At 41.7% G+C, this 23,468-nt stretch overlaps 1 protein-coding gene across 3 annotated transcripts; it reads right to left on the bottom strand.

Annotated features, from left to right (window-relative positions):
• Nucleotides 1–380: 380 nt before the first annotated feature.
• Nucleotides 381–22,957, bottom strand: dlgap4a (discs, large (Drosophila) homolog-associated protein 4a). Of its 3 annotated transcripts, none has more exons than XM_073471044.1 (11): nt 21,740–22,957; nt 21,163–21,398; nt 20,703–20,780; nt 19,757–19,904; nt 17,603–17,849; nt 8,305–8,765; nt 8,116–8,213; nt 6,700–7,136; nt 4,710–4,801; nt 4,093–4,245; nt 381–2,832 (listed from the first exon to the last, which is right to left on the bottom strand). In XM_073471044.1, exons 1-11 carry the CDS (start codon nt 22,955–22,957, stop codon nt 2,608–2,610), a joined length of 3,393 nt encoding a protein of 1,130 aa, XP_073327145.1. In that variant the 3' UTR covers nt 381–2,607. The 3 variants fall into 3 exon arrangements, with proteins under 3 accessions (XP_073327145.1, XP_073327146.1, XP_073327147.1); XM_073471045.1 differs by having other exon boundaries at nt 17,603–17,822; nt 21,752–22,957; XM_073471046.1 differs by lacking the exons at nt 17,603–17,849; nt 19,757–19,904; nt 20,703–20,780; nt 21,163–21,398; nt 21,740–22,957 and adding an exon at nt 15,307–15,418.
• Nucleotides 22,958–23,468: the final 511 nt, after the last annotated feature.

Raw genomic sequence — 23,468 nt, 5'->3', positions numbered from 1 at the left:
TCAGGTCAAGCTCGCTTAAAGTTCAGCGTGTGGGCAAATAAAGGGATCCGGCTCTCAAATGATATGAAAAAGACTTTTCCACCATTTTTTGTCACAGTTATAAACTCTTCAGTACAGTACATACCCTGAATGCCTTACACACAATTGAATAGCTCCAGATCATTTGCAAGACCAATTTAAAGGAGTACTGAAAACTCACCGGCAAGGATCTTTGTATATTTTTATATGTAAGAAGGCCATGCTTTTAAGAGATTACACAGTAACAATAAAATGTCTATGCTTATGATCTATTTTGTGTGTAATATTAACTTAGCAGCTAATATTACCATTAATTATGGATGAGTGCAGTAAAAAAGACAGCAGGAATGATGACCAGGACATGTAGCAAAGGGATGTTTAATGATTTCTTTGGACAATGAAATGCACATGTCCATTGTTGATGTAATACAAACAAGAGAATAGGAAAATCAACAACTTGGTGCTGTGTCTGCATTCCCAGTTCAACTTCATTTCTAGTTTGATGTCAACTAAAATCAAAATGGAGAATAACAAGATGTCTGGAGTGTCACGCAAGCACTGACCAGTAGGGGGAGAGCCAGCTCTTACTAAAAAAAACAACTAGTGAGTCAACATACACTTGTGCATCTGCTATGCCTGGTTCTACTCATGTACCCTTGGCACTTGTGTTTCCATTTAAGAAAACTGAGACTTTGGAAATATATTCCAGTCCTGTATCAAAGTGTCATGAGTTAAGGCAGAGACGAGGCATAGCGTATCAGGAGTGAGCCGATGCAAACACAAACTTTTGCTGAGAATGCGCACACAGACAGCTGAATTCATGATCAGATTAAATTAAAAAAAGAAGAAATCACTTTAAATAAAAGCTTTATCAAATGACACTGAAATGTTGATGATCATTGCCGTGTTGGCACAATATGAAGTCCCTCGCAGCACCATTAATGATCATAGTTACAGAAGACATGTTTAGGTTGACCTCATTTTTGGATGAAAGTCACAAAACGTGTCATTAAGATTTAAATAAAAAATAAAAATGTACCACAGTTTTTCATTCTCAACAGGGGTGGGAGTTCAAGCTGCTAGAAAGAGGAGTGAAGGAAACTGCTCATTATAGCAGTCAAATTATTTTTCTTATTGAAGAACACAGAGCAGGTCTGCAACTGAATTATCTGGCAATGGCTGTAAGCATTTGGCCAATTTATTTTATGTTTACACAATAAATAATCCATCCATAGTGGTTTTAACTGTTGAGTTTGAGTGTTCGACCTGAGATTTGAGTCAGTTCATAAAAGAAAGAAAAATGTGTCCTTCGTGCCAACATCTTGGAAATGATGAATTAAATATTTTAAGACTGTGTACCAACTGCATTTTTTTCTTTTTTTTGCTCTACAACGATTTTATTATTGCTATGCTATTCCATTTCCTTTCCAGTAGCAAGTACCACCCACCCTCTTACACATAGTCTGGTTGAATGGGAATGCCATATCAAGTGGTGAATGTCTTGGTCCCCTACATCACGTGAGGATGCAGTGAAAAGTCAGAATGATGAGGCAAACAAAGGAGGGTAAAACTTGATCTGAGGTGAATGGAAAGTGCAGTGATCAAGTCGACATGACCTGTAAATGCATACGTTTCATACATTCCTCCGTAGCTCACTGGCTGGGCAGTCATTTCTCACATCTCTTCAAAAAAACAAAAAAATGTAAGACTTTAACAATGGGTATTCACAGACACAGACTGTGGAGTGTGCCTTTGTGAAAAGAAAAGGAGAGGAAGAAAGAGAGAGAGGCGGAGTGATTGCATCAAGTGCTAATATATCATGACAGTACATGTACTCGATCTATAAAAAACTACCTTGGTACTGAACACTGACCTCTTTCTAACAAATAATCTGGTATACAACATTTACAAAATGAACATTGTAATAGTGTGATATTTCTAATATATATGCTACTGCCTTCCTCTGGTTCTCTGCATTTTAAACCTCTGAGTACATTGACACCATCTTATAATTCTTACACAGTAAAGCATACACACCACACCCAATGAGTGGCAGCCTAATACAAATAGAGAACAGGAAGACTCTGTGGACAGCGAGTACACCTGCATGTGTGTCCTGAGTGTGTGTGGATGGTCGCTCAGCTCGTAAACCAGGCAGCCACAACTTGCCGGTAGACTCAGCAGTGAAGGGAGTTTTAAGGGAGTAAACTTCTGGGATACCAAGATTCTTCAGCTCACAAGGTACAGGATGTCCTTATCCGAGATACTTGTACATTTAAGACAGTCCTGATATACTTTAGGAGATAATAATTATTATAGTGTCAATAATAACAATAACAATAGTATTAAACATCTGTCAAGGTTATTTCAGTCCCATGGCAGCAGGGTGATGATCTGTATTATTCTAGATTGTTTCTGTGCCCTGTGATCCCCACGTTCCTCCTGCCATCAGCTGTGCTGCTATGAGGGATCGGCCTCTGTGCATCCGTTGTACATCTGTGTGTTCGTGTCAGGATCTGTGTGTGTTTGTGTCAATGAATGTCTGAAGTGAGTCAGGATTGTTCCTCCATGATCGGTGCTGGTTCGCTCTCAGAGGCGTGTCTGGGCCTCGGGGACGTAAATTTCGATGCTGTCAGCGCTCTCCGTGGCGGAGTTCTGTCGTACTGACGCCGCCCGCTTTGCTGCCATCAACCGTTTCCTGGCTTCTTGCCGCTGCTTGTCCACAGCAGAGTCCACGCTCCTGTCTTTCCCCGCTGACAGCTTGGGCTTAGCTGGCTTCTTTGGCACAGATGATGGAAGCTGCTTGTTGTCATCCTGAGGGAATCACATCAAGAAAGAAAAGGAGTAAGGTATGGTGTGGTACTAGCTGAAAACACAACCTCCAGTGGTGGTGATACACAGTTGCCTGCATGCTATTAAGAAGTTTTCAAGTTAAACCCCTGAAGGCTTGAGTTTAGGACTACAACTAAACTAAACTAAACTTATCTGCTGATAATTTTCTCAATTCATTAGTCACCTCATCTATAAAATATATGAAGATAGCCACGTCTCCACCACCAGAACTTTCCCCAGGGAACAGGACTCTTTTGGAGGAAATTAGTGTGTTTCCAACATAAGGACAGGGACATTATTTTACCACCCAAAAAGTCCTTTCATTGAAGGTAGTACTTTCCAAAAGTACAGGAACTTTGAGATGGGGCTTGCTGGGCTGTTTTGGGCTTGGCTTGTTGAAACTCCATGTCGAAACATCAACATGGAGTCACAGAAGAAAGAATACATAATCGTTGTAGCGTCACAAGCAAAAATTAAAATCAGTTGACGTTTTTTCATTTGTCAGCAGACTAATTTTCCAAATCTTTGTAGGGCATTTGACCGCGGTGGAAACAGACAACAATGGGCTGAAGGACCTTTATTTAGCTCCTTGAAACTAGTTCATGGGACTAAAAGTTCAGGGTTCTTACAGGGGAACTGCAGCTTTTGAATACCTTGTTTTATCAGACAAAATGTCCAAAAACAAAGATATTCACTTAAGAATGATATAAAGTAGGGCTGCCACCATATCAGATTTTCACTACATGATTATCGTGGTATCACGATATTTACCCACACTATGGGAAAAGTGTCTTGCTCTTGTCTGTCATTTCCTCTGACAGAAGCCACAAAATGTGGTAATAGCTAGCAAGCTTTTCTTTTTTCCGTGTCAAACAGCATTAAGGTGCCTTATTGTCACCTACGATGACCATGCGAGAATGGAAATAAACAGAACTGATTTAAGAAGCAGTGGATTATTTACACGATATTATCAAATGGGTATTGTCATCACAATATCAATATTTCATTCTAAATATCATGATTATTGCCATTATTGGTATATCGTGACACCCCTTATATAAAGAAAATTTAGCATTCCTCACTTTTAAGAAGCTGGCAGAAGTAAATGGCACTTTTGCTTGAAAAATCTGTAAAACATTTGCAGATTAAATTTCAGCTGATTCATCAAACCGACTCTACTTGAGATGCTTCTCGACTCTGATGCCAGACATTTTTTTTATTTCAAGTTCTTTCAAACATCACCTTCTTTTCTGGTTTCTCAGGAAGTTGCCAGTTGTTGGCTTTCAGTTGGTAGAGCTCGTCAAACTTCATGCTGATGTCTTCTATCGAGAGCTGTAGCAGATCCCAGAAACCTGCGAGGTCCTGTGCTGTTGGTCGTGGGTTGGCATTTACGTTCTAGTGACAGGAACATGAGACAATTGATGAATGGCTTTGGTCAAATCAGAGATAATTGATCACAGCTCTCCCTAGACGCATTTCTAAGGCAGCTTCCCCTCAAGCAAATGGATGTAGAGAAAATACTTCTGACAGCTTTAAACATTCAGAGATATTGGACCTTTAGCAAGACAAAATCTGGCAAGAACGAACAACGAGTTAAGTAAGCCAAGCGAACAAAAATCTATCAGCAGAGATCAGAACACAAAAATCCTCAAGGCTTCATGTTTCTGCTTGATTTCCTCTCTAAATGTAATGTAATAAGAAGACTTCTGCATGTCAGTGCGTCTGGTAAAAATGACGTTGGCAGGAGAAAGATGAAAGAAAATTGGGTCACTAAGAGGCTGAGAGGCCAACAAAAGCGTGTAGTAGGAAGGGCAGCATATCAAGAGAAAGATGTAAAACGATGTAATACAGCCACTCACCAAGTTCTCGTTACAGAGACCTCTGAACTGCTCAAACTTCTTCGTCATGAGGAGCTGAGCACTGCCTACTGCACTGCGGATCGTCCCCAACACTACAAAAGAGAAGAATGATAAATCATCAACAAGCTAAGTGGAGAACCACTAGAAACATTTTAAGCTAAAACAATACACAGAACACGTCAAAAAGGATGAAAAAAAAGATTGTACTTTGAGTTCTGTACAGTACATAAAAGGGTCAGAGAGCTGCATCAAGACGTAGCAGGGGGTAGAGTTTATCCATGAAATATTTATGTTTGCATTCACCATTTAACAATCTGTGACAATAAATGATTTCCTTAGACGTAATATATTAACTCACTCTTAGGGAGGATAACAAATTAGTCTTTATTTAGCTATTTTCTGCCTAATATTTGCATGTAAATGGAAATTCATAATTCAGGTCCTCAGAGAGCAGGAGAAATGGAAATCTGATGGAGCCTCTACAGCTAGTCTGCTCCTCGCTCATTCATATTTAAGACACTGCAGAGATGGATCTGCCTAAAAGCCTCAGTGGTATTCTGGGAGATGAGAAAGTGAAATGACTCTGCGGTGGCACTATTACAGATAAAACAAAGCCCACTCCGACTCTAATGAGCAGCGGCACTGAGTCAATGGCAGTAATGACTCTGTTGTGCTTTGTCTCATTGTCCATAGTCAACATGGACGAGGCCTCTCTGTGAACCTCAATTCAATTCTTCATGTTACTGACTTGACAAGCCATTTACTGCACTGTACTACTTTTACGCCGTTTCTTTTTGATGTCTCTCTTTTGTCTTTAAAGGATAAGTTCACCAATATGAAAATTCAGTCGTTATCTATTCACCTTTATGCTGATGGAAAGTTGTGTGAATTAAGTCCACAAAACATTTCTGGAGCTTTATAACTAAACCTTACATTTTCAAGAATAGGGCATTTAGCTCTCAAGACTTTACATATAAATGAAGTCATTCTGAGAGCACTATTCATACTTAAGCCCCATTTTCACACGTCATTTCAAGTGTCTTGTATCTGTATAAAATCCACACAGTCACACTATCATCTAAACTCCAAATATGTCTTTCTGTTGGCCGGATCACAAATCTGATTACAATCCACCCATCTGTGTTTTCACAGGCTATATGCAAACCAGGGCTGGCCCACGTTCAGCCCAGAAGGAGGTGGTTAAGCACCTAAAGCTGTTTGGTAACTGCCAAAAAGACACCAGAGAAAGAATTACTTCTGCACTCTAGCAGTTAAGTTACAACAATAACAGTTAAGCTAGCCTTGGCTAATAATGATTCCATGACATATCGCATGAATGAATCATATTTACAAATGAGCTACAAGCAGTACAATGGTTTAACCATATTTGCAGGCTCTAACTCATGCAGCCCCCTCACCCAAACAGATCACTGAGTGGTTGAACTGATCAGTGATTAGATGAATGCTAAAGGCAGCTCAGTGCGTCCAAGCTTAATTTGATCATATTTGTAGAAATCACTGGAGAATAACGGCTATTTTATGTGCAATTTTAGCACAACTTTAGCTGCTGTTATCGTAGGCACAGAGAAGACAGACCATGGATGTATTAATAAAATACAGTGAGTGGCTATTTGCACAGATTGCCTACTAACATAGTCACATCATGACAGGAGTAAAGTTGCATCTTGGAGAGAAAGATGCATTTACACCTCTTCAGGAGGATCGCATAATTGTCCCATCTTCTGATCTTGACTCCTTTTATAAGTAAAAGGTCTGTAGAAATAATCACTCACAGGGTCTGTTAACTGATGATGGCAGAGAAAGTTATACTGAAATGAGCTGCCTCAGTAATGCAATAAGAAAAAGTGTCTCTAAATTTCAAGAAATTTGTGTAAAAAAAAAAAATCAGATTTTTATCTGGATGCAAAAGTCTTGCGATGACGAGTATTAACGTGTCTTAATGTTATGAAAGTGGACTTCCGTCACATACCCTCCTCTGACAGCTTGTTGTCTTTGGTCTCCTGGTCCATCTGTTGACACCAGCCCTCCATGCGGCCTGTTTCCGCCTGCAGCAGCTTCAGAAACCAGTTGCCGTCTCGGAGGCAGGCTGGCGTGCTGGTCTGAACAGCATCACCGTGGGTGCTGCAGTTTCCAGTCTCCAGGCTGGGATCTGGCGGCGGCAGCGAGGAGGGGTCTAAAGCAGGGTCAAGAGTCTCCGGGGGCGAGGTCGATATCCTGGATGGGGCCGAGATGTGTTTAAGGGGCTGCTGTTCCATGGCTTTGTCCTGTGCATTGGGCACAGTGGTATTCACTGTTTGACTGTTGGTGCAGTTGGCTGTGTTGTTTTCTGTGGGTGTGGCATCCTGAAGCTCCTGAGGCTCACACTCTGTATTTTGTCTTGAGGCCATGCTGCTGTCCCTGCTGAGACTGCAGAGACATGCATAAACATCAGCAACTGACAGACAGTTGAATTAATAAGACAATGATGTGATGTGTTGAACATGTATCACAGTAACAGTTTGGGGTCAGTGTGTTTGACTGACAGGACATTTTCACAGTTGATGGTGCAGTGTGTCTATTGCAAAGGAGCGCGAAGACTCGGTAAAATACTTGGAATCGAGGATGGTAAGCAGGAGGGAATTAGCAAGAAATCAGGTATACAACATTAAATCTTAGACTGCCGGCTTCAGAGATAATGTGCAAGAGAAAAGGAAAGAGGGTTGTCAAACAAATGTGATAAAGGGAAATTACAGTGCAGTGAAAAATGGGAGTTTCTCACCATGTTCAGTTCACTACAGTCAAAACAAGAGTAAAAGGACATCAATCAGTGCCCTGGCCTGCTGTGCTGCTGCCAGGCTGACTGCTGAATGACCTTAGCAACACTCAGTGCCCAGACTGCAGATTCACCAGCCACATGGTCATACAGAAGAGGGACACTGAGTGCGTGCAGTTATGGAGATAAAAACAGAGGGGTGCTTCACCTCTGGGGTTGAGCAATAGTATTAAAATGATTGCTGCAATATCAAAAGGCATCCTGTGGAGTTTTCTTGTAAACAAACAAAGTTATGTTTATTTTCAGCGTTGCTCACTAAAATGTATTGTGTGTTTCCTTGAGGTCAAACAAATGTATTTTGTATATATTAACTAGCAAGCAGCTTTCTCTGCATTATAACTTCTAAAAAAAACAAACAAAAGGGTTTTTATATTGCCGCATTTTGGACAACATATACACAGATAGCAATATATATGTGGTAGGCCAATATCAGCCTGGCTCAAGTATAGGTATATCCTACAGAGTACATCATGTCTTCAAAGCATCCTTGGTGAATAGTGCAACACATATATGTAAACCAACAGATCACATGTGGCTACCATTCACCGCTAGATAACGTGACAGTATACTTACGGCCTGCCGTTCTCCACTTGAACTCCAATTGACTGAAACTTAAGGGGTGTAGTCAGGGATATTGGCTCCTCTCTTACGACTGGCAGAACGCAATCCACCTGAAAAATAATAGAAAACCAGTCAAATACAATTGTGAAAGTGGATTTAACAATTGTGTCTCCATACAAATACAAAGTAGATCATTCTTGCCTGAATTCCAATAGAGGACAGTTTCCTCTTGGGTGGGGTTGGGGGCTGCTCTAGGGTGACACAAATGCTCACGGTGTCATTTTGGGATTGGGTAGATGTGGAAGCGGTGCTGGAAGTGGTGATGGTGGTGGTGGTGGGGACAGTGGTGGTGGGAGGGAGGTCACGGGGGGCTGGGACAGGAGGTACAGAGCCTGCAGCGGGTGCCGGGGTTGCAGCAGGGATTACAGTAGGGACAGGGACTGGTGGAGGATGGGTCCTCTTAGCCAGGCTGCCCGTGCGTATGCTACAGAGACTGTCAGAGGAGTTGCTGCGTCCTGACTGGCTGTTGGCCTCACTGCCACGGTCCTGCTGGTCAAGGTATGTGTCTTGGGCTGACTCGGTGCTGCTCTGCACCGTCACTGAGATGAGGGGCTTGGACGTGGTGCGGGGTGGGACTGGAGGAGGAGCCTTCCTATTGCTGACTGCAAACAGAAGAAAACAGAGAGCTGAGAATAAGAAATCTGCTCTTTGTCACTTGTGACCTCTAAAAGAACGAAAGTAAAATAAAACTGTGCTGGTAGATATAAGCCAGCTGGTGCCAAAACATAAAACCATAAACATGGCCTATCTGAAATATAAACCTGCACTTTGCCCTTATTGCTGCCTCTATCAGACTGAAGCTACCTCTATGTTTCCTGTCAACCTGCTGGTGTTCCATTGACGTCAGTCTGTCTCTGGGGATCTCCCTTTACATGCCACACCTTCACAGTGCTTTTACCCTGGAGACTGTTAGACAGGATGACTCTGCCTCAGAAAAACTTTGAAACCAGAGGAGCTTATCTCACTTTCCTGTTTGCTTTTCCACTTGATTAGAAGAACCATGAAGATCAGGCAAACAACAACAGAGTTGTTTTGTTGTTTTTGCATTTACAGTTGCATGACATTTTTGAGTGTAGAGCTATACCCAAATCCGAATTTTCCAAGTCACCTCAGAGTTCAAATTTTAGACCATCTCCATCACCACTCTATATCCATTACAGGTAGTTTTGTTGTAGAATAGTTTTGTAAAAGTCTAGCCTGCCACAATGTTATCCTGTATTGCTTTGTGTACAATGATGCAGCTTTTAAACATGACATTCGATATGGAGCTTCTGAGCTGATCATTTGAATCATTTATGTTTAGGGAACAGTCCGAAGAGGATGTTATAGATTTATGAAAAGGAGTCATCCAGAAGTAAACTAGAAACTCTACAATGCTTGTCTGTTAAACAGACAGTCTTCTGATTATCATTTATTTCTGCTTTAGAACATGACAGCGATAAAACTATTAGTTTTATAAATCTTCATTTGCTTTGTTCTCTCGTCGCTTCTGCCTTTCTCTTGTTCACTTGCTAGCTCTCTCAACCACCTCTGTCTCTCTCACACAAGCCAAATGGAGGCACAGTGGAAAGCGGGTGGTTAAAAAAGATTAAGCAGAGTGGTGTCACATTTTGACGCCAACAGACATATGAACCTTGGATTCCTAAACTCTTTCAACAGATACAGAAATGAGGCCTGAACATGGATTACCAGTGGGCAGACGAACTGACTCAGGGACAAGGAATGGGACTGGTCCCTCTTTCTGTCATCAGTCTGACTGCAGGGCTGCGGTGAATGATACAGAGTTAACTGCATTACAACAACATGAGAAACCAGGAAAAACCACAGGCTTTCTTCAAGAATTGAGGGGACGTTGAGGCGGTTTTGTGTAGATGCTATTTAAACAGCTGGCTGACTGTCGACATATGACTGAAAGAATTGCAAAACAAACAGCAGACAGATATTTCTACTCAATTACAGCATTCACTGACACACATGATGGATGAAATATTTATTGTAAATTAGCTGACAAAGAAAGTAGTTCAAGAAATTGGAGCAATAATAAAAATGTAGTGTTTATTCTTTCCAGTAGTGGTTAAAATCTAAATAGCAACCTAACAGCCTGTAATTGTTAGGGCGCTGCACTTCCGTCATCAGCCGGTGACTCACAGCACCAGTAAAACCCTCATTAAATCCCACCAACATACACAAACATGGCTGTGGAATCCACTACATTGTAGTTCATGAGTTGCTTGTGGAGTCCCATCTCGTTTCAGAAAACATATCCAACCAACAGCAGAACATTGACTCCCAACAATGAGACACTTCTTGTAGTGCTCATAGCACAGATGCATGACATTCCCAAAGTTAATGAATGTGTCCTGCTACACCCTGAGTCTCAACACATGCCTCTGTCCCATTTGTTTTGTCTACACGGCTGAACGGCGTCTCTTATTCACACACAGTTATAAAGTTGATTTATAAGCATTTACACTGTAATAGATCATCTCATTCCATGTCAAACATCCATCATCAGTGAACCAAATGTCCAGTTCTCACTTGGCACTGAAAAAGCACAATTTATGATAACAAATAGGCTACATGCTGTTTACAACCATCCAGTCATAGTGAAGTGGGCTAATTGCAGATTATTCGCACCCTTAAGCAAAGAGCACAACCCATTTTGCAGTCCTCGTGCAATATGTGGTGTGGTGGCTGGCTCCATATCCCCTACCTAGGAGCACAGTGCCAAGAGGTGATTAAGAGATGGATAAGCTGCCCAGAAGAACCTGGGCCTCTGGGGCAGGGCCAGCTGATAGCCTTCAGCTGATCCCTGTATGCTACTTATTCAGAACCCTGAAGGCAAGTCCACTTTCAACCATCACAAGGTCCTTTGTCACGGTCATGCATGACCAAAGCATGCATGAATGAGCATCACTCCGGATTACAGATGTGAATTATTAACTGCTCAATTAATCACTGTAAAGAATATGATACGCAAAGTTGGCTGACATGGAGGATCAGTTGAGCCTGTGATGGTACAGCTGATTTAACATTTTACAGAAGTGGCACAGTAAAAAGTCCTTACTTATAAAGTAACACTTATCAAAACTGATGTAAGAACATGCTTCCTCATTTCAAGATTTTTTTGTTTATTTGACTTAATAAAAAACAGCCGGATTGAGGGCAAGAGGAGCAATTTTGAGTCATGGCATTTTGATTAAGTCGATAATATTTGTGTTTATTTAACTTATTAAACAATGATTGTATTATTCTAGATTTAATTGGCCCGTGCTACAGAACAGGCCACATAATTTGTTTAAATTAATGTTTCATCAAACTTGCCTTTGGTAGTGGGCAAGATTTTAACTTTAAATTGATTATTAATTACATGGCTGACAACTGATTAAGGACATTGATTAAAAATGTAATTCCTAGTCCACCTATTGAGAGAAACATGCCAGCAAAGCTAACGAAGAAAATGAGTTATGCAGACAGCAGCTGTCTATGAATCACTTGTGTGAGGAGCCTAAATGCTTTCTCTCTTACTCTGAAAACAATTAGGATCAATTACAACACTGTCAACACGGCTATGACCATCAAATGTTCACTAAATTGTATCACTTATGAAAGCTATGCAGTCTCTGACCCAGGATATGTTCCGGCTCCATCAGCAGGTCTGTCTGAGTGCTATCAGATGACCACTAATGTGAGCTCCACGCTGAACTAAAATGTATTGAACTATTTTCACTGCTGGTACCACTGGCACTATAGGTTTTTAAAGCAAGACACTCTTCATTTTTGGTTGTCTGGTTTGGGATTTAGAGGACTTGATTACAGCTGAACTTGTTCTTGAGAGATTTTGGCTTACAGTCAAGTGTGTTAATTAGGCTGCAGAGTGATATTCCTTGCAAGGGGAGATAGTGCAGTTCCACATTAGTTTCTACTGAAGCACCAAGCTCAATAAGCACAAAAGCAGAGTAAACACGCAGCAGTTTAAACCATATTGTAGCTTATTGTGGATGAACCTTTGTGAAACTATGGATAGGAGCCAAGTATCATGAAAAGAGGTGGTGACAAAAGCTCTGTGTGAGATTAGCAGTCTTATTGTAGGATAGTATGGCAGGTTGACAGGTTGTGGGAGTCATAGACTGAAAGATTAGACCATGACACATGGCTGAGCATGACTTCTGTAAAGACAGATTAAGCACACAAGGGGCAGCATTCAGGAAAATACTGCATATTCAAAACCGATCAGAAAGCTGACCTGACCTGCTCATTTAACTGTAAAAGTTGGCATTTCATTCAGTTTTTGTCTTAAGCTGAAGATCAAGTCAGCTGGGAAACTTTTAATGCATGCATCATGCATGGGAAAACTAATAAAATTAAAAAATATTCTACATGTACATATGACTGTACGCCTCTCAAAAGGCCCGTTCCTCTTGTATAGCAAGTTAACAGTAGATGTTTTGCTGTGCTTTTGTGCACCAGACTTGCATATAAGGATTTTCGAGTCGCTGTGTAAATTAAAATGACAAGTTGATGTTATTTGGTTCTCATTTGACTGCTGCTGCTGCTACATGATTTACATTCACTTTGTTGACACACTGTTTCGAGAATCAGTTTTCCACAAGATCTTCATGAATAAAGGGACTAGCTCAAAAGGTATGAGTAGAGAGGCGGCAAATCCTTAGGCAGACCTCACGACAGAGAGCACTATCTGTTGAGACAGTAAGACAGGCAGGCTGCCATTTTGGAGACAATGCTTACATACAGATAGGAAAAAGTAGACCACTTACACAACACACATAGCCACAGGGTGATTACGTCAAAAACCAAAACAATAGGTTATCTTTACAACCTGCTACAATTTCTTTAATAGTAAAGCAATTTGTTGTTCATTATCTACTACTACCTACTCCAAAAGTAAATATAAAACTGCCCACAAAAAGGAAAAGAACAGCCATTACCGTTGAGACAAAACCCCGAAAATGTAGTCCACCTTTTACACTGCTGGAGACTCGGTTTGGCCATTCCTATCTGTGGTATAGTCCGATATCCTTTAGACCTCCTGTGGTTCTTAGTCTGACCTGCTGGACTGGGGCAACAGTCTGGGTTACAGACTAATCAGCTGATGTAAAGACACGTGGCACCTGCCTCTGAGGTTCTTAACCTTTTAGGATGTGAAAGTGGGAGCTTCTACGGTAGTACTGTACCTGAGCAAATTTGTACTTGTTTTTGATGCTAGGGTCATGTCAACACATAATATATGTGATAACGTTAAACTACAATTCTTGATGATGGTTGAGATGGTTATTGCAAAGAAAAGCAGAAAATCCTCACAACTGAGAGGCTGGAACAAGAGAATATTTGGCATTTTGGCTCAATTTAGCTGTATAACACATAAACATAGCAAACCTGTAAGAGTGTTTATTAATATGTAGTAAACTCACAACAGAATGTTTATATCATGTATACTTTTACAGTAGCTTCAAAAACCATTAAAATGTATTTCCGTATCTAATAAAGTAGTTCTCTAACCTGTGCACAGGATTAGTACAGGAAAGGGATAGGCCTCGACTGTGTCTTAACATGTAAACTAATGGCTACACACACATCATTAGGAAGCCTGTTTGCTGTTGACCTTACTGTGGTGGAACTACAGTTGCTTCGCCCATTCAGTCCAGAGATTACCTCATCAATGAGACTGAGAGGAAGAGCGGGTGATACAGTGGAGGATGACTCACAGTCTATCCATGGCAATGCACAGACACACCATGTCTTGTGTAATTTGTTGCTGGATACAATGAACACGCCTTGTCACCGCAATGAAGCCTTACAGCTAGTGTTTCTGATAATACCCAGCAACCTGCTCAGTAGTCTGTTTGGAGAATTTAAAACGTTAACAGAAAAGAAAGTGATTTCCTAAAAAGAAAAAAATCTAACAAGACAGACTGGTTTCTCCACCACAATAAGCCAATATAAACATCATTGTCTGTGAGTATAGAGAAGAGCAGATTATTACATTATTGTGCGCGTTACTCTCTGATGTTATATTCCTTTTAGGTGCACATCCTTCTCCCGTCAGGTGGCCCTTATAAAAGCCCAGTGAAGTGTCCTAACTGCTGAACTGCAAAGCACTACACAGGGCAGGAAGCTGATAAATTATTGATAATGTCCTCAGGTCTTAACACACAGAGTAGCTGGCCGCTGTATAAAAGATGACACATGAAACTGTGGACTTAAAAAAAAAATGCCTCTGCAGTTTTGGAAGTTGATATAAAATCCATTCCAAGATGTAGGTTTCCACTACAGACACTAAATCTGCTCAGGAGTATCGACACAAATCACGATCTGAGGTAGAAAGGACTGTCAGCGTTGACGTTACACTGTAGATGCACTGATAAGTTAAGCTAAACGTGATTCATAGCTTCCTCCATGCCTGTGAGCTCGCATCACTGTCACATGTTGAGTCTGGGATACGAGAGAACAACCGCTTACTGTTACTTTCCATCGTTTGACAGCTAACTTAATGTTAATCCAGTCACCGGTTAAATAAGCTAAATACTCTATGAACCGTGGTTCAATCGACCTGACTTAACATACACATTATTTTTCTCGTTTTAATGTATGAACCGTGCCAGCACGTTACAACTTAAACATCTCAACATCAAAGCATTTTTTAAAAAATATGATCGCTCATATGTCACACAGCATTAGCCAATGTTAGCTATCGGCTGTAAGAGACGTTTACGGTGTAGTCAGCCGCACTAGCCGGATACCGAGCTGTCCATACCCGGCTGCTGACGCCTTGGCTACTGTTAGCTTCTGCGACTAGCCAGCAAATGCACATTACGGTGTGATCCCCACACAGGGCATTCAACGTAGAGCAACGCTGGTCGGAGGCATCATGTGGTGGAGATTTGAGTGAACCAACAAAGAGACGCCTCTGACTCGCTCCCACCACATTACTGTCTAACCAGCATCGCCTGCTTGCTAACCACTAACGTTAGTATGAGGGTTTCATCCCCTTTCTTCATCCACGTTAGCTAGCTAACGTTAACCTGCCACACGATTAGCTCGCGTTAGCCCGCTGTTGCAAGCGAGCCGACAACAATTGACAGTCCGAACCTCAACGCTCAATCGAGAAAAAAGCCACGATACCTTACTGTGTGGTGATAGAGTGGAAAATCCTTATTTTCTGGCCATTCATGAAAGGCAGACACGATACAGACGGGCTACGGGATCCTGCCGTGAGATACACAGCGACGACGCTGTGAAGAAAAGATTTGTAGTACACGCCCTTGACGACGAGGATTGGAGTCCACGTTTTCTCCGTAACTGCTTCCTGAATACGATTGGACAGTTCTATTCTGCGAGGTAATCGAACACGAACGTGATTGGTCGAAATCTCTCCGCTACGTCGTTGGTGAGTGTATCCGCGATAGGTGCGTTTCATTCGGCTCCTGACGCCGCGGGAAACAGACCGTCTCGACCTAATCATACATATTCGATCCATTATGACCGGCAGCCATCTGAACAATGGAGCCGTATTTAAATGAGGGTTTTTTCCCCCCTTTTAATCTCCTCCACTGCTTTTGTAAAGACAAGCATCATATTGAAAGCGTCTCTGTGTAAGACGTCTACACCAAAGCAATCCTCCTGGGATACATAGAATCAGACACAATGGTTTGGAAAGCTTATATGATTTAACCGTGCAGGGCCGCTCCCAGTTTATGGGGGGGTTATGCAAATTGTTTTTTTTGGGGTGCCCCAATTTTAGAAATTTTGGTGGGTGGAATCCAAAACCTTTTTATCTATTTATTTTTGCATAATTATACATTACAATACACAGTGTCCCATTAAAACAAAACAAAATGGTGAAATTGGTGGTGGGCTAATATAGATGGCATAATTGTGCCTATATTATGCAGGGCAAAATATAATGGGTACACCTTAACCAATTGACCATATAGGCTACCTTGTATTCTTATTGGAAGGTAAAATGATGGGTCATAATGTATTATATGTTACATTTATTTGAACTCTATTGTTATTGTTGTTTAGAGTAAAAATGAATGGATTGTAATAAGCAATTGCATCAATTTCACTCTCACTTAAAGCAGAAATTATAGCCTACATAGGTGATTTGATCAGAATATTTCCACGGATTAAGAGTAAAACATACTATTGATTTACTAAAGGGTGCTCTCATTTGAATTTAGAAAACTGTCTTTATTCTGGTGTCAGCAGTGCTTTAAAATACACAATACTGTATGTTGAGACCAGCATTTTTCAATATTAATGTGTCACTAAGTAAGGTCAGTTCAGCATTTTCGTCTTCACATCTCAAGTCAAGTCGAGTCTCACAGACAGACAGCTTTCGTTTTAGCTTGTTTTTATTATCTATTACATTATCTATTACCACTTATATTTATGACGAAAAGCAAAGGGACTGTTAATTATTTAACCATTTGGAGGCACTTAGAGGTTTTTCTCCACTGATAGAGCATCCTTGGGCACTTATTCACCCTTTTGCCACTGGAAGGGCACCTTAGAAGGCCACCATTGAGGGCAATTTATGTTTCATCTGCCCAAGGGGCACCCTGAGTTTATGAGTGCCTACCGTAAACATAAATATGCAAGTACATCCTCCGTATGGTTTATGTTATCATTAATTTAAATAAAACATCTTTGCAAGAAACCTTTGCAAGGTTAATGTAGCTAATGTAGTTAATGTAGTATGAGGTGGCACACTTGAGTGTGTATGGACTTTAGTTTCTCACATTTTTTAAAACCCCAATAGAAATATGATTCATTTTCATTTCATGCTGAAGTATTTGTGTAACAGCTCATACAATTCTTTACCATCATTTTATGTAATTTACAACATAGAGATGCTCAATGGAGACATTATTACAGACTGAACCTTGAAAACCAAACAGCTGCCATTTGAAAAGGATGGATGGTTTGAAATTCTATCAAACTTTCAGGAGTTCAATGTACAGTGAAAAACAACCGATGGGCTGAATGGAGTAAAGCTTTTAAGTTCTACATTTCACAAGAGCTATGATAACACGGACAATATCTTGCTATTCTCTTACATTCCTTTACTCACCGATCCAGCAGAGTGCTGTTGTTGCCTGGCTCTGCGTCCTTGAGAATTTTCATCAAGGACTTTGACTGATAAAGCCACAACAGCCCTTGTGTAGACTGAAATGTGACAATTCTTTTAATCTCAATCATGCGCCAAACTATTGTCCAACATTTTCTACATCTCATGTGTCACAACTTCCTGCACTTTTGAAAAAAAATATGCGGTTTGTATAGTTGATGGATTTCAATCAATTGTCCCACTGTATTTCAGGGACAATTCTCATCTTTGTGCAAAATGTTTATTTTGCTTTTATAAAGCAAAGTATCTCCAGCTATCTCCTACCTCGTCCCCACTAGTACTTACGGGTGTTGGAGCTGTAGTTGTAGCCTGTCGTGGTGGGTGGTGGTGAGTCTGAGTCCACAGAGGCCGTATCTTCATCCTGGGAGCAGCCCGCCTGGATGGCCCGCAGGTAGCTGTGGCTGCGCGACCGGAAGCACGTGGGCGCAGGCAGATCCAGAGCCTCCACTGCCTGCGATTCCCCCTCACAGTACGGTACTGAGTGCCCAAAGCCCTGCCCGCATACCTGAAAGAACGTGTGCAGACTCACACGCTGAGGGCAGAGGGCAAAGGGCAAACTGTGAATCATGCATTTCCTAGGTCTATACCCAAAGGTCGGAAAAGTACTCCGAAGCAAAAGCCAATACAATAACGTATAACAATTCAATTACACATGAGTATTAGCAGCAAAATGTACTTAAAGCAATATTATGTACATTTTTACTTTTAAATAACAGCTTGAAAATCATTTTGATGGTACAGTGACTTGTAATAGGGTGAATGGTGTCTCTGTCTCAACCACTTTGTCCCCCATCACTTGTTTCTGTACTATGTAACTTCAGTGAGGGGGGTAGGATCACAGTGTTACATACATGTTTACTGTATCCCATAATACAAGTTTACAATATATCACATTGTTATGACAAAATTAATGTTGTTTGAAGTTAGCACCTACATTACGTCTGACAAATTGTTACAGACAACATTTTTACGTTACTGTTGTAGCTGCTTGAGTTGATGCTAGTTTGAAATGTTTTGTATGAAGGCAGTTAATCTCAGCCCATGGGATTTGGCTGCTACAAAGGATCACGCGATGGGGGTTTGTGAGGAGTTAAACAAGAGGGAAAGAACAAAAAAAATTGACATCTTTGGGCTTCAATCAGTTACTAAACACAATAGTCTTTGAAGTTTAGAAGGGAAATGTCTCTTTGTTGGAAGTGCTAACAACTTATGTGACTGTGCTTTATTGTTTGGAGTCAAAAGTCGAAAAGGTTTAGGATACACTGGCTCAATCTTTGACAATTCATTGTATTTTGTACGCTTTATATTTAGGTAGAATCTTTTTATAAAAGCAACTATACCCAGTAGAGTGGAGTGTGAAGTTAAATCTTTCCCTCTGAGCTGTAGTGGTGAAGAAGCAGGAGAAACATAAAAAGGAAATACTGAACATATTCAAGGTCCTCAAAATTCTACTTCTGCTTGAATATGCCTGGCTTGAATAAAAGTACTTCGGTATTTTTGGCCACTCACTGTAATGGGTTTTTACTTCTCCGTGTAAACTGGAGTAAAAAATTCAACACATATAAAAGCTATTACAAAGTTGACTGTTTTGTTCTTGACAGTATAAAGATATTTTTGCAGTATTGTATGAGTTATTAAAAATAGCTGCGCTTCAGTATTCCTTTCCTGCGTGGACTTGTGTTGTCAATGCATGATGGGAATAAAGCAGTGACACTCTGCACCACCTGAAAGGTTTGATCAAGCAACATAAAAAGAAGTAGAAACAACCAGCAGTAGTATTTGTACGTTTGGCATTTTAGCAGCAAATATAAACGTGTCGTGGGTGGTACATAAACACGGATAATAATCCCTGAAGATCAACTCTTTCAAAATGTTTTGTCTGAGTCTGATTGACTGCTTTGAATCTCTCAGTCAGGTACAAGTCGAGACTGATACCGCTGCGTCTTTATAAAGGATGTTTGCATTAGTGTAGTGTGTGCTTTTTTTATCCCAGTCCAATCCTGCTGATGAAGATATATAACAGGGTTCCCACAGGTTTATATGAAGGCATATGTCCCAGTTTGACATTCTGCAAACACACTGAAGCATCTTTCCTATTTCACCAGCTTGTTCCCGGCTGGCTGATTCATACGCCATCTCAGCAGTGTCAGCAGACATTATGTACACTTAAATATTCTCTCACGGTAGCTTCAAACTTTCATTGCATTGATCACACTTACTCATCTTTTTAGGGTCACTGGAGTCGATCCAAAAGGATCTTATTAGCTCCTTCGTTTTATAAGGTATGAATAATTATATCCAGAAAAAATACATTAAATATTGCTGTCATGGCTCAAATTTACATCTGATTCAACAGACACATGAGGAAGTGCCAACCATATAACAATAACGTGACAAGCTGCAGTAATAGCAACACATTTGATAAGATAATTGACATACCTGAGCGCCCGAGCCTCTGCCCAGTGTGCCAGAGCATTGGCTGAAATCATTGTTCCTGTGGCGCGGAGGGGCCTCCAACGGGCTCACCAGGCAGTCTAAGTTATCAAGGCTCCGATTAGTCGACAGCTCTTTCAGGGACGGCAGGGAGCTGTGGAAGTGAATGTTATAATCAGCCTCCTGGAAGTCAGAGACCGTGTGAATAAGTGAGGGCTGTGTTTAATTGATGCTATCCAGGAGAAACTTTAAATAACACTTCTAAAAGTTCCCCAGAGCATTTTTAAAATGAAATATTATTGAGATGTGTGAATCGTGATATGTGCTAGGGTTTAAAATAGCAGCACAGAGGAAACAATGATTCATTAATAAAAAGGATCTTTTGCAAAAACAGATATCTCAGTTTTGATTTTTTCCCCTAAATCAAGCTTTTTTTGTGCACTCTAAGGAAATAAATCAAACTGTGGTTCTGTTGGCCGATTCAGATTTTTAAAATCTTCCTGAATCATGTTTAAAGGGAATATCAATGCAAACTGGTGTTGGTTTAATTTAATTCACGAATGTTTTAAAAGCTGCTTTTGCAGATGAACTCTTACATGATGTCATAAATTGACCTGCTATTTGATCCATGACATTTCTGCAAACGTTCCTCTGTTCTGACTTGTCTTTAAGGCAACTGGTGTTAGTGAAAATGTGTGTGCACACGCAGCAGCAGGGTGTGGTGGTGTGATTAACATGAAAGATTTGCATGTAATGAAATCAGGGCTTAGAGGAAGCAGGTAAGACTAAAGTACTAACACACCACTCAGGGGACCTGTGAGGTAAGAGATGGAAATCAGGGAAGAGAGGAAAAGTACTGGGAGGGTTAGGCAAAAATAGGCGGTGGGTAGTGGTGGTAGGGCAAGTGAGGTTGGGTGGAGGGCCACACTGCCTGCCTAAGGATGACACTGACCTCAGATGCTGCATAGAGCATGCACTCTGTAGTGGCGACCACAGATAATCCTCCCGCATGAGAGCGTAGCAACGAGGCCTGTCGGTGTGGATGTAGGGGTGAAACACATGGAATAATTTCATCTCCTACTGCTTTCGTACCAAATAAAGATGATACTGTATGTCATTTCATACCGCCTCTCATTAATCTACATCTGCATGAATAGATTCTATCAGCCTGTTTTGATGAAGTGCTGCTGCACAATTATTTGTGACCAGATGCTGCCACCTGCTGACTACCTTTGGGGACATGAGGAAAATGTTCCCACAGTTTTAACAATAAATCCCCCTTGAGTGCCTTTTTAAATTTCAATGAATGTAAAGTAAAAGAGCACAACACAGTTATGATAAAACAATGAGCATTATAATCAAGGTCATAATTCCAGTATGATGAATTGGATTTTCTATGCTGTGGGACTTACTTGCGTGGAGGTGGAGGTGGTTGCTGCTCACTCAGGGAGTGCTGTGTGGCCTTCAGGTAGCTGTGGCGACGGGCAGCAGATTTGGGGGAAGGTTTGGGGCTTCCCTCTGAGTCCTCGCTGTCTTCTAAGTCTCCCATAGCTTTCACATAGCTGCCACTGCGCATCCTTCGACAGGGGATCTCAGTTCCTCTGGCCCGGCCACGACCCAGAGTTCCTGCCCAGTCCCCTAATGGGACCTGGATTATGAAAACACAATACATTACATACTGTTGTGAATCTCTTAAACCATACAATGCAACTATTTCAGGTGTATTCTTCAGGAACTGTGTTTATTTCATCGATTGTGTGCAGCAATGGTACTTTACTGGTGGTAATGGCACTGTAAAATCTACAGTGTGTATAAACAGGATAAAGTATATATGGTGAACAAAATAAGGGTCAGTGTAATTAAATTATCAGGTAAGAGAGGAACTATATTTAAGTGCTCGAAACTGATTAATAAAGCAACAAACCTCAGAGAAATTATAAAAATATGCATGCAAACTTACAAAGAATGATGATGAAGGTGAATACTCACTGGCCCTCCTACCTGAAGGAACTGTTGTGCCAAGTCTTGGTGGCATGACTTTGATTTAAGAAGGGTCCTGTTGACTGTAGCAGAGCCCTTCTGCAACACTTGCCTGGCCTGGGTGAGGGTGAGAGTGGACCAGGAGCCCCTCTTCACCAGCGTATCATCCTTACTTCTGTTGGTTCTTCCCTCCTCTTCCTTGGATCCTACCTGTGTCGCCTGGCAAGCCAGAAACTTGAGGTCACTGCTGCTTTTCGAGGTCTTGAGAGTATGTGCAGAAATGGTGTTGTAGCCCTGTGGGATATGTCTGGCTTGGCTGTCTGACACCGCTCTGCCAAGAGTCATCATGCTCAGTGGGTTGCGGTAACCTACAGCAATAGTGCCAGCTTTGGTGGTGTCAGTGTCCAGGGCATCGTCTGAGCTCCAAAGGCCTAATGCATTAGGCCTAGGTCGCAGCTTTGGCACCTCAGTTTTAGCCCTGTCTTTACTCTTGCTCCTGCGGGATGGTCTCCCACCATCCTCGCCAGCCCCCATGGTGCCAGTCGTTCCTCCCGCAGATCGCCCATTCAAGCTGCCTTTGAGTGCAGAGTTTTCCAGGGACTGGGACTTTGCAAACAGCTTCTGCACAGAGTGCATCAGGTGGCGAATGCGTCCTGGGCTCTCACTGCGTTGCTTTGACATACGTCCTCTGTGAAACTGCAGCGTACTGAAGCCATCACGCTGCAGGGGCAGGTGCCTCTCTAGCTGATCCAAAAGGTTGGAGGGTAACCGATTCATCTTGGCCGCTGCTGCAGATGAGATGGTGGCTGATCCGCTGGTGATCATTGATGCACCAGTGAGGCCCAGGCCCAAGCCCATGCCCATAGACAAGGAGTTGGATAGTGTACCCGACCTGCTGCCCTGCCCTACTCCACCACCACCACCAGCCATATAGGCCTGTGAGCAGTCAACCTGCTCAGTCTGGGGGGTGAAGTGCAGACGAGGGAAGGTGCTGCTGTTGGACATCTGGCTGAATGGCAGCAGGCAGTCCGGGGGCAGGGCGGTGGGGCTGGTGGGAGGGCACTGGTGGAGATGGGGGTCCAGGGTGCCATAGTGGTTTATGGTTGGGCTCAACAGAAAGGAGCCGTGAGGGTCAGAGGTCAAAGGACATAGAGGCTTCTGGGGGCATCCCGCTGGTTCACACGAGTCAGACAGGTGACGACTGCGGTTGGCTCCTAACCCTTTCATGGTGGCTGAGATGTCGTCCTTAGAACATGTCCCCAATCAGCACGGGTCTACTGACCTGAAGGCCTCATCCTGCAACATAGAAAGACACAGAAATGATTAGCTATTTTGTGATTCATTCTGAAAGTGTAGGAGTTTATCAAAAATGAAACTTTTAAAACTGTAACACTTCTGGGAACATTCCCGTCACATTTTTGGTTATTTTCTCTGATTAACTACAGTTTTATCCTAGTTTAGTGGCCAGTTCTCTGAGGACTTTTTTTTATAAAAATGTACCAGTGTTTGTCTCTTTATAGAGATTAAAGTTAACAGTGCATGACTGTAAAACAGCCATTTGTGTACAATATAAAGGCTCAGAGGGAGAGGTCTGCACATCAATACTTAAAGCTAATGAAAACATCAGAGTTAGAGCCCATTTAGAAGTGTTTTTCTCAGTGTGCCCTTGAATTTACAGAACAGTAATTGAGCTTAAAAAAGACATTATTGTTTCTGCTGTGTGGTGCATTTCACAGAG

The sequence above is a fragment of the Pagrus major genome, chromosome 7 (genome assembly GCF_040436345.1).
Source record: "Pagrus major chromosome 7, Pma_NU_1.0".
Lineage (NCBI taxonomy): Eukaryota > Metazoa > Chordata > Actinopteri > Spariformes > Sparidae > Pagrus > Pagrus major.
The sequence above is the reverse complement of the archived record's forward strand: the minus strand, read 5'-3'. Positions and strand labels throughout refer to the sequence as shown.